General features: G+C 40.4%; 1 protein-coding gene and 1 pseudogene across 1 annotated transcript; one reads left to right on the forward strand and one right to left on the reverse strand.

Annotated features, from left to right (window-relative positions):
* The first annotated feature begins 5,044 nt into the window (after positions 1-5,044).
* LOC108204625 (large ribosomal subunit protein bL28c) lies at positions 5,045-6,870 on the forward strand. The gene is made up of 2 exons (XM_017374154.2): positions 5,045-5,358; positions 6,501-6,870. The coding sequence occupies exons 1-2, from the start codon at positions 5,124-5,126 to the stop codon at positions 6,731-6,733; spliced, it is 468 nt and encodes a 155-aa protein (XP_017229643.1). The 5' UTR covers positions 5,045-5,123; the 3' UTR covers positions 6,734-6,870.
* A 237-nt stretch (positions 6,871-7,107) lies between these two features.
* On the reverse strand, positions 7,108-11,351 carry LOC108204624 (protein NPGR2-like; annotated as a pseudogene).
* Between the last annotated feature and the right edge of the window lie 1,030 nt (positions 11,352-12,381).

Below are 12,381 nucleotides of genomic sequence, written 5' to 3' on the forward strand. Positions count from 1 at the left end.
CCGGGGGATGTTGGCAGCCATATCTGTGGAAAGAAACAAGGAGAAACAATTAGGTAATGTTCAAACATATGCGGAAATATGGGGAAATGCAAGCATAGCAGATGGCATAAAAATCACAAATCATGCAGGAAGGAAATTTATAAAGCGAATATTAGGAAAGTAAGTTCAAAGGTGCAAGCTAAGAGGAAACCTGGGCTTCCCGTCGCCTCCACATCTGCACCCCCCTCGTCAACGGGGGATGCATCTACCACCGTAGTGGAAAAACCGAGCCTCTCCAGATTTTCTGGAGTAAGCAGGCTGGAGCCATCACCTAGCCCGGTAGATAGCCCCAACACATGCTTGGCCCTCTCAAGGGACTCTCCCGCCAGAGGAATCTGCACTGGCATGTCTACAACAAATACAAGCGTAAGGAAACTAAACGGGAACCCTAAAGGGCTAAACTGGACAATGGATTAAGGAAAAGCTGGCTTACTGGGAGAGAGATTGAAGTCCTTCCTGTAGACTGGGCAGTCATAGCAGTAAAGGAAGAGCTTCTGCCAATCCGACATCGACTGGCGGTTGCCCTTGATGCCCTTCTTGTGGTGGGTGTTCCAGGCAGTGAGGTAGAAGAACCCTGGGGTCCTGCCAGTAAGTTTCAGCTGGAAGAACCAGCCCAACTCCAAAGCAGACATCCTCACCCCATGGTGGATGTCATAGAGGATGTAGAGGCAGACTGCCATGCGGTAGGAGTTGGGGGTGAGCTGCATGGGAGAGACCTCATAGAAGTCCAAGACCTCCAGGATGAAAGGATGGAGGGGGAGAGACAAACCCAGCCTGAAGAACTGGGCGGAAAGCACGGCTTTGGGGTAGCCAGTGCCTGGCTTGAGGGTGTCGAAGCGGTGACACCTCTCTCCTGGCTTCGGGATCCCCAAGGTACAGCCAGGGTTGCAGGACTCCAATAGGGATTGCAGCCGAACAGGAGTCATGATGGAGTCCATATGCTCGCAGGCCAGGACTACAGCTGGAGGCTCGATCACCTCCACGGAAGCCTCAGCCTCCCGTTCAGCCTCCTCGGGGCTCCCTTCGAGGGCTTCAGCAGCGGGGTCCAGCGGGAGGCCCGAGGTCCCATCCTCCTTACTGGACTCAGAGGTTGTCCAGTTGAGCTCCTTCACCACCAAATTGCGCCTGGAGCGGGTTCTGGAGCTAACCCCTAAACAGGGTCTGGCAGGCTGAAGGTCCTGGCTAAAGGAGGATCCCGTGTCAACCGCAACAACGGGAGCCTTGCTGGTGGTAGACTGAGAAGAGTGTGAGGACATGGATCCTTGAGACATCTACAATAGGAAAGGATGGGTTAACGAAAGGACACAGCAAGACGAGGAGAGGTCGAGAGAAAGAAAGACAAAAAGGGGAGAAGGAGAAGGGGTTTGCGGAAGACTGGGCTGCAAGGGTGGAGCCCTACGGGTGTGAAGGAGGAAGGAAAAAGGCTTCAGTTGGAGCCCTGAAGTGTAAGAGGGCTACATCCCTCACAGGAAGTAGCACAGGCCACGGAGGACGGTTCATCTTCTTCGGGAAGCCCAACAAGGGACCCGGAGCGGGAAGCCTAATCCTAACCCTAATTTCAACCACAACAATCAACGCCCAATCACAATCCTAAGATACCAGCTAAACAAGTATATTAAGCAAATCACACAAATAATACATTCACAGCAGATAAAGGGCACAAAAAGAGGGGTTCGATTGTGAAAGAGGGGTTTCCCCCTGGAGGCGATTGGGAACCTAGGGTTTATAATCTAGGGTTACGATCATGGCCTCAAAGCAATGCGACAACACCAAGGGCGATAACCCAGTTGGGAAACAATCAGGGCCTAATTGGGGTCAATTAAAACCAGTGGTGTGTGTATATTCAAAGGATGAGTGTACATGTTTAACTATAATTGGCATGCAGGGCAAATTAGCAGTTTAATCGGGCATAATAACATCAAGCAAGGCGAATGTGGGTGTGTGCACGCATACCGAGGTGAACAGTCAAGAGAAAAAGAGGCAGATAGGCATGGATCATACAAACGTTTAGTTGCAGACATGGTGCGAATGAAAAATAAAAATAAAAACGAAGGCTCAAGGAGAGCATACCTTTGGTCGGAACTTGGAAACGGAGACGGAGAAGTGAACGCCGGTGAGAAAGAGTAATGCGCGCCTGGAAGTGCTTCGGTCGGAAGAGAGAGTGTGAAGTGAAGTGTTTGAGAGATAAAAGAAAAGTGAAACAAGGCTGTGTGTAAGTGTATATATAGCTGTGGGAAGTGGGGGACAGCTGCGCCAGGTGGCGTGCCGTGACTGGCTTGGCGTGGAGAAGGCTTTGATGACGCAGGGCTTCCCGAGGCCTAGGTGGGTGGCTGAAGAGGTAGAGGCAGGCTAGGACTCTACGGCTGCACCACCTAATTAGGGATTTTCTGTTGCAATTCAAACCAATTTGAATTTAAATTAAACCCCGAAATCTCTGGGATTGGCCTTATCACAAACTGACATGGCACACGCGGGAAACTAGAAGGGTGGAATAAAAATTGTGGAAGCTCGGATATATTTGTGGAAAATAATTTTTATTATTTTGGGGATAAATATTCAAGGCTTGTGGTGGTTGTACTGAATTAATATAATTGGTTTTATAATTATGTGTGAGAGTTACGTCTGAATTATTTCTTGTTTCTTACACCGGGCTACGCCCACGTAAGCTTAGGAATAATTTACGATTAACCTCTGACATAATTTAAGGGCTTGCAGCTGGATGATTGAGGGTTACCGTTCTTAGGTTCCTCTCGTATTCAATACTTCAAGGAACCGGGGGGTAGTTGTTGTGCCATAAAATCTCCCTGGGCTTATTTTATAGCCCATCATATTATTTGGGCTTTACCTAGGCTTATTGGGGTCATTTGGTTAAGGATAATGGGCTTCGCCATAGCTGGGTGAATCATTGAATGCGTACAAGAAGGTACATGGACTTACACTGGAAGCATAACAAAGGCTGCCATCAGAATGGGGTTGCACCTGAAGGCGCTTTAGGGGTTACCGCTGCTAGGGGTTACCGCTAAGTGCATCCTGGCTTGCAGTTATGGGGCTACAGCTAGGGGATGCCGCTGGCAGGGCTTCCGCCGCCTGGGCAGAATGGCAGGCAGACTCCAAGCAGGACTCTTCTTCTTTGTTTCTAGGAGGACGAATTGGAGACATATCGGGAGTGTATCAGCTATTATTTATCTACGAATTAAGAGATAAATACGTACATTATGGAGATAATTACAATCAAGGGGAGATAATTCATATAAATTCGGATAATCATGCAAGATGAAGGCTTCAAGTGACCTACTTGGAGTGGGATACCGCTGGATAACTACTGAAAGAAGGCTGTTTTATCCTAAACTAGAGGGGATAAGAGCTTATCTCTTCAGAGTCCTAAATCAAGAACTACATGGGCTTGATCCCTATAAATATAGGGTATGTAGGCACCTTGCAAAGGGACGAGGATCATTTTCACGAGTTCTACACTCTAAAGAGAGGCACGTGTAACCTTTGTGACAGATTTTTCCGGGCAATTGCAGGACGGAATTCCATAATTCCGGCCTCGTTGTTTGGTTCTTTGCAAGCTCAGCCCTTAAACACACTTGTTTCTCATTTGTTTTCTTAGTTTATGTTAACGGTAGCCCCTAAGAGCTAACCGTGATTTTCGTAGTCGTAACAGATATCCCTATAATTGTGCTATACGGTTCTGGGGGTGTTGTATCAATTCCTCTCACAACAGCTATAATTTAAAAAGAGTATGTTATTAATATTTTAGTTGTTATAAATAGAATATATCAGTTTAATATGGTAATAAATGATGTGTAATCATCCTACAGATTTCTTACAGGTCTGTAGAGGTTCAACAAATTTAGTCATCCATAGGAGGTTGCCTAAATTTATAGACAACAGGTCACTATGGTTGGAGTGTGAAATTTTGAAGTGGTTGGCTAAATTTTGTATTTTTGGTATGATTATTCACTTTTTAGCTAAGGGGTCTCCATGGTTGGAGATGCTCTTAGTGTCTTCCTTATAAATATTATAAAATATTGAATCCTAGTGATTTAGGACAAGATTTTGTATTTCAACTCCAACAATGATCCTTATAATTCATTCCTTATTATTATTATAATAATAAATTTGGAAAGAGATTGATAAAAGATGGAAGGAAGAGAGAGAAAATAAGTTACAATAAGAGAGAGAAATGATTTTTTTATTAAAGAAATCAAATAAAGCATGGCTAGTGGTGCCTTATTAATAAGGCATGGAAGGAGGATCCTAGTGATTTAAGGCACATCTAAGACACTGCTGATTGCTGAAGCACTAATTTATGTCACATTCCTTATATTTGGACTTAGGACATGAAATAGGGAAGCTGCTGGAGTTGCTCTTAGAATTTAGAAATGCTATGAGTAGAGCTGTAAGCGAACCGAACTCGAACGAAATCTTATCGAACTCGAACTAAATCTTAGCGAACCGAACAATGTTCGATAATTTTATCGGGCAAAATTTTCTGTCCGAACTCGGTTCGGTAACGAACCGAACCGAACACGAACTATTCGTGAACATATCGAACCGGACCGAACATGAACCGAACACGAACTATTCACGAACAATGTATATTTTTAAATAATATTATATATCATATTTACATATAATATTATAAATATTTTTATTATTGTCGAACGAACACGAGTTTCTCGAACTCGAACCGAACACGAGCTTAACGAACCGAACACGAACCGATCATCCTAAAAGTTCGGTTCGGTTCGTTAAGCTTATCGGACGTAAAGTGTTGTTCGAACTCGTGTTCGGTAAGCTTACCGGACGAGCTTACCGAACTCGAACACGAACCGAACGAACTTACCGAACAGTTCGGTTCGTTTACAGCTCTAGCTATGAGACTCGAGCCTCGACCCGTAATTTTTTTTTATTGGTGTCGTTTCATGGTGCGGACATTTTCTTATAATTTTCCCTTTTGTTCTGATTTTATCATTTCCAGCAAGCAGATAACAAAATTATACAATACACGATTGCAAAAGCCACAGGACCAAACCAAAAACACAGAGGATTGAAAACAAGATAAGAGAAAAAAAATAATGGCAACACTCATGGCTTCTTCAGTGGGCATCTTGAGCTCAAGAACACACCTTTCATCATCTACAAGACCACCCATTTCACCGTCCCTCAAGACGACGTCGTTCGCTTCAGTCGCTGACCTGCGTTTCGTTTGTTCTCAATTGAGTGGTCTTCAAATATCACACACTCATTCTGCTCATTTGGTCAGGCCCATCTGTGTGCCACCCACTAAGCTCCCTCTTCAGCCTGTTGCTCGTAAGCCCATTTATGTTCTTGTTAGATATGTGGATTTTAAAATGTGGGTGTTTGATGATTTATGTGTTTTTGGGTTATTTATGTGAATGTGCTTATGGTTTTGTTAGTGTGTAAGTTCGATTAAACATATCCCAAAACTCGAAAAGAGGGTGCTTGTGTGAACGTGTTACTTTGTGGGTTTTTAGTATAGGTAATGTGGGTACTTGATTGTTTCCGCAGTTGTTGGTTTAGGAAAATGAATGAATTCGTAATTTTGCTGTTGGTATTGTCGTAGGTAGAACAGACAGGGTGTGAAAGATGGGAAAGCCTTGTTCAGCTGTATGATTTTGTTAGGTTGCCTATAAGTCATAATTTGATTAGTGAGTGGTTGATTTGCAACTACACAGATATGAAGTTGGATGATCTAATTTTGTGTTTGGTTGGGGAGAATGGAATGGAATGACTAAAAATAAATGAAGATAATAGGGGTAGAAGGAAAGTTGTAAAAACAATTGAGTGCGTGCAAAATTGTTATGATGAGATTTGAAAGGAAATTGAGTATAGGAGGGAATGGAGCATTTCTAACCCATATTGGGGGTGTGATCTCCAGTATAGTGTGTAAGGAATGGAATGGAGGAAGGAATTAGTCAGGACATGCACATTCTTATTGAGAAGGGATGTTTGATAGAACTATTGGGAATTAGTGGGAAGTGGGAGTATTGAGAATTAAGCTTCGTTAATAGTTGGGGGTGTGATCTCCAGTATAGTGTGTGAGGAATGGAATGGAGGATCAAGTTAATAGATATATGCTGGGTCTAGCTGATATGCTGGGTCTAGCTGATATGTGTTTAGGGCGTTAAGCTGGTGCACCATTATTCTCTTTTTCCACTGGCATACTTGTGAGAGATTGAGTCCTTCCTTGCAAATGTGCAGTAGCTTAGCACCCTCCCCTGCTATGTATCTCGATAATATATTATGTCATGTCTTTTCATCAATATCACTTGTTGAATTGGTTCTTATTATGTCATGTTGTATAGAACCTGTGTGCCATATTTGGTTATTAATTGTTGATATCAATATATTTTTGCTCTTGTAATCTTATGACCAAAGATGTTTACATCCGAGTGTATTAGTAACCACTGCGTAAATCGACATATTTTCAGGTAGGATATGCCCCTTCACAGGAAAGAAAGCCAACAAAGCAAACAGGGTTTCACACTCAAATCACAAGACTAAAAGGTTGCAATTTGTGAACCTACAATATAAAAGAATTTGGTGGGAGGCAGGAAACCGCTTTGTAAAGTTGCGCCTGTCAACGAAGGCTATAAAGACCATAGAGAAGAATGGACTGGACGCAGTCGCTAAGAAAGCTGGGATTGATCTTCGCAAGCTATAGATCTGTATAACAATTTTTTCTGCCTTATCTTCGATACGTTGCAATTACAATTGCTTTTCGATGATGTTAGTTGGTAGCTCTGTAATTTTGTTCAGCCACAATCTGTTTTAAATTGAAGGGAAATTACATTGTGTTCATGTTTTGTTTGCTCCTCAATCTTTATGTGCTTTTCTATAAATCTCTAAGAATCCCTAGCATTATAGTCTAGTGCATACTCCTCACCCTCGGTAACAAAAGGTCGAGGAGTACGAAGATTAACAACACTTCGATATGAATCCAGAAAAAGTAGCATTATTACAACATCCGCATAGACCATGATGCAACATATACTTTCATACCTTTGTATTTGGTCTTAGAACTTATACAGAATAAGGATACGGATAAGAAGATTATAACTGATTGAATGGTGAGTATAGAATCTTTTGATATCTATAGAAGTTCTCGTATTTCATAATTCCAAAGTTATTAAGTAACGAAGTATAAATGGTTAAATATAGTGCTTTTGATAAGCCATTCCACACATGATTGATGTATGCAGGAAGCAGTGGAGTATTTAATCATCTGAAAGGTTCAACTGGTTCAGATTCTTCAAGTATAGCTGCAGCTTCAAACATTCAGCAGCTTCGACTTCTGATCCCCCGTTCTCCACTTTGTAGAGCAGTCCAAGATTGTACCAAGCAGAGGAATTTGTTCTGTCTAGTCTCAGAGCATCAGTCAAAAAGCTTTTCACAACTGGCAAGGATCGATCATTGACTTCTCTCAGAGTAATGCCTGTAGCTATCAAGCTCGGGACATGACTGGAATCCACGTCTAGCGCATTCTCAAAAGATTTCAGAGCATCTGCGTGAAGGCCTCTCCCTTTGTAGAACAAACCTTTAAAAGCAAAGCTTCAGAATCTTCGCTTTTAAGATAGTGACAGTCTTGACAACCGTCTTTTATATGCAAAATGCAACTTTGTGTATAATAGTAGAAAATTCTAACCATGTTTCTATAGACATAAGAGCACTTACTTCAGCAAGAATAAACAAAGATTTGACATGTATACTTACCCAAGGAATACCATCTGGAAGCGGAGTGAGGATTGATAGAGGAAGATTTTGACAAACAAACCTCAGCATCTCGCCACTGCGACAAGCTCGTGTATATGTTTGCAAGATCATTCCAAGTCTCCATTTCCAAAAGTTTGTCACGGTTTCCCCTGTTCTGCAATGAAAAATAAGACAAAAAACTAGACAGAGTAAGCCAATTTGGAGCTATGACAGTAAAATTCACCTAAAGACCGAAACCAGGATTGCAACGTACATTTAAAAGCTTTTTCTGAACTCCAAAGCTCTTACTCCGTACTTGAAGAACAGCAAGAAGATGTGTATATGTCTCAACAGCATTCCTTATATGGCCTTGTGCAATCTGCAATTTGGCTTTGGTTCGCATCAGCTCTCCTTGATCCCACTTTCCTGTCTCATCTAAAGCAGCATTGATTATATTCTCAGCATCAACATACCTTCTTTGAGCAGACAATATGCGAGCTACAAGGATCCATCCGTTGACACTAGCCCCTGCCTCATATTTCAACAGCTGTTTTGCGTAGTAAAGAGCAACGTCCAACTTTCTTTGCTCCGCATTTATAAGACTAAGATGAAAAAGAACATTTGGATCTGTTACCTTCATCGTATTTTCTGCAGTCTCAAGCGCTTCAATTGCTTCAGACTGTCTTGAAATCCTTTGAAGATCGGACACCACTATCCTAGATAGTGATGAAAGAGAAATGCCGAGTAAAGAATGTGCTACACCCACCATTCCATTACATCTTCCACTACTTTTTGAAAGATATTTCTGCAAGTAGCCTACACTTTCTTGAAGGCGATCAGAATTCTCAGCACAAATCTTTGAAGCTAGTATCAATTCAGTTATGTAGGTTTGGTTCTCCCGATTATTCAACAGGTTCCTCAATAAATTAACAGCAACCACGTTCTCGCCTTCCCCATAATAACAAAGGGCTAGAGTATTGTATCGTTCACGTCTTTCCATGATCCCAGGAGGCAGCTCCTCAACGTGATGGGCAAGAGATCTAAGATCCCCTGCAATAGTTAGTGCAAATGAAAGGTGATCCAATATTGAAGGGTCCCATCCAATTTTCCGGAGAGAAAATTTTCTGAGAAGAATCAGTAACAAAAGAGCAGCCTCTTCTATATTGTTTCTTGGTACAAAGGAACTTTCCATTTGGGAGCGAAGATTTGGAGGGGTTGCATCTGTACCACTGTATAGAAGAAATACTGCAAAGTTTTTTTCCACTTTTGTTCTGGTCTCCGTATCTAGATTCCATTGGTAGAGTAGAGCTCGTCGGTATGCCAAAATCGCTTCTTCAGGAGCCCAAGAAAGAATCCACAGATCTGGAAGTAGTTCTACTGCCTTGTTTATGGTTTCCTGAAATTTGCAATCAGCAGCAAAGTTTCCAGTTAAGCCTTCAGGCAACGCGGATTCAACTGTGTCCAGAAGTACTTTGCACGAGTGAGCAGCCTCTAGAAATGTTCAATGGAGACAAGAATTAGAGCAGGACATAAAAATTATATATTTTGATTACTTTTAGCCTCCAGACTTTCTTGGTGGTTACAAGAGATAACGATAAAAAGTTTTCAATTTAGGTCCTCTTTAAAGAACCAGGCTAAAATTGCTTGTTTAGTACACAAGATGGCCTCATTAAGGTCACCAATGATTAATAGACTTGATGAGAAAATAAAGTTATGCCGATACCATTCATCACACAGAATCTCACCTTCTTGCTATTAACAGAATATGTATATTTATCACCAGCTGCTCAAAATAACAAAATGCACCTTAACAAACAGATAATGCAGCCGAAGATAAAGGTGTACCTGTAAACCTGCCTAGAGCCTGCAAACATTTTGCTTTGAGAAAGATTGCCTCGAAAAGTAAACTGATCGCGTGAATAGACATTGTTGGTAATAAATCAGTTAATGAATGACGTCGAGGGAGTTCACATCTACTCATGATGGAGGTCTTGATCTTGGGAACTACAGCAGTAATGTCGATTCCTTCAAATACGTGCAGAGCACCCTCTACGTTTCCTTTTTGAAACTCAAGTCTACCTAATAGCGCTCTTGCTTCCTAAGTTTACAAAAAAATTCATGCTTAATGTCAGAGTATATTTTGGCAGGATAACACAATATTTAATGATGAACTATATAAAAATAATTAGTAAACAAAGTATCAATATATATATCCTTCTTGATTTCTACATTGCAAGTCTCTTATAGAGCAAGATGAGCATAACGGAAAATAAACTACTGTAATGCAATTATCTGGCCCATGTATCCAGTTCAATATCCAATTTTTTTCAATTAGAATGCCTGATCTCATGTGAATATTCTGGCCTACCAATCTACCATGGTGCAGCATGCTTAAATAAAGACAGTAGCAGCAAATCATATGTCTTAACTCTTAAGTAGCAAATAGTCCCTTTACGGAAGTATTTCACCATTCTTCCACTCTACTACCTTAAATCCTTATTTTCTATCCACATACTCACCCCCTTCACCTAATATTCCTCTAATTTAGGAAATTTCCACTAGCATTGATCTGATTAGCTGCTACTGAATGAGTCTGATCAAAAATACAAAAAGTAGGAGTATCTTAGTTAAGTAAATTGTAAACTAAAAGAAAAGTTCTCGTGAATAACAATGTCACATGGTAATGGTTGTAAGTAGTCACTCAACAGATGATTTTTAAAAGCAAATCTTGATTATACAGTATTAGTTGGAATCACCTCATAATTTAAAAAATCACTCTCCCGAAGAGATGATTCTGCCTCTTCAATAGTACTGGTGTCAATCTTCGTATCATTCTCCCCAGTTCGAGAAGAATATCCACTTGCTGAATAATCTCTTGTAGCCAGTGAATCTGGTGAAGGAATCGTTTCCTCAACAATTAGTTGCTCCCCTGAACAAATGCACTTCATCATCTTTCGCACACTTCCTTTTATTCTGATAACCCTTTGGTCAATCCAGCTTCTGATTCTCATTGTGTTTCATACAGTTGAGAAATTTCTGCTCCAGAGCAGTTTATAAAGATATCAGAGAGCTCCATAAATACACTTCTAAGCAAAATAAATGTGTATAGTAATCTGTATCGCCTCATTACGGGGCTTCATATCACAAAACATAAGAGAATGCAAATACAATGGCTTCTAACAAAATCAGGCTATAGCAACTTCTAAGCAAGTTTGCTCATACCTATATATCAAATCCCAGCTTCAAAATTCAAATTTTACTCGAAAAATAGTGAAAGATTCAAAATCTAAATATCCCTTTTAAATGAAAAGCATAATCTATGATGATATGATATAAATTCAACCAACCCATTTAAACAAAAACACAATATTGATAATAGATGATCATACAAAACCTGTGACAATGCGACAAAATAATTAATTCATAATTAAAAGCTACACACTACCTTAGAATGACAAACCTAACTAACCATGCAAATTCAGTTCAGAAAAAGCACCATCTCACTCTACTCATAACAGAAAAGTTTCCACAGTCTAATGAGTCACAGACTCACAGTAGCATACCCATGTAGATTCAGCAGAAAATACAACATCAAATCACCAAAAGAACATAATCTCAAGATTAAAAGCTGAGAAAAACAGACCCCCCTAGGCCATTACATCATCATACCAATAAAACAAAAAGTAAACAGAAAAATCACACTATTAAGAAAAAAAGTACCTTTTGCACCAAAAGAGGAACTTGCTGAGCCCACAAGAATTGAACCCCAGCTGCTGCACCACCCATTGTTCAATCATCCAACAAAATCACTTTTCTGAGCTACCCAAGAATCCTAAGCTTCTAAATTTCTTGCATTCTCTTCACAAATCCTAAGCTACTCAGTGAAGTGTAAAACTGGTTCAAAGAAATTCAACTAGCAGGAAAGTTAATAAATTGTTTTTTACACAAGTGTGAATGGAGGAAAGTTTTGTTTGAAAAATGACAATGTCCAATGCAATATAAAAATGTGAGTGTGTGACTGTGTTTAGGCACACTAGAAAGAAATAATTTCTGAATTGGCCAAGAATGTTTAGGGTCCCACTAGGGGAATTTGTCATGCAAATGAGGCACCATAGTCAACTAGAAAAGACTGGGTGATGTGACTTTCATAGCATACAATGGGATGACAGTCCGGATGCAGCAATGTGTTGTGTGTCCATGTACATTCTCTCGTTCCCGATTACTCCTTCCGTCCCCTTCAATTCTTTACATTGGAGAGGACGATGAGACCAAGACAATGTATAAAAAAATGAGTAAAATTAGATGAAAAGTGGGTAAAGTGATGGCACCTATCAATATTTAATAATACATCTTAGATTGTGGACATATGAGATAGTGGAGGAAAGTAGGAGGTGTAATAGTAGTTTTTATTGTTAAATATGAGATAGTAGGGGATGATAATGGGTATAATAATAGAAAAAACATACTATTTATAATAACGTAAAAAAATGAGAGGGACATTTTAAAATAGTTACAGTAAAACAATGAGTAACATTAGGGTGTTTTTGATTGAAACTGTGTCTGTAAATGATCGCGCGTCGAGTCTAATTTAATTTTTACTTATTGAAAATGAGTAGTTGT

This window comes from Daucus carota, chromosome 1 (assembly GCF_001625215.2).
Source record: "Daucus carota subsp. sativus chromosome 1, DH1 v3.0, whole genome shotgun sequence".
NCBI lineage: Eukaryota > Viridiplantae > Streptophyta > Magnoliopsida > Apiales > Apiaceae > Daucus > Daucus carota.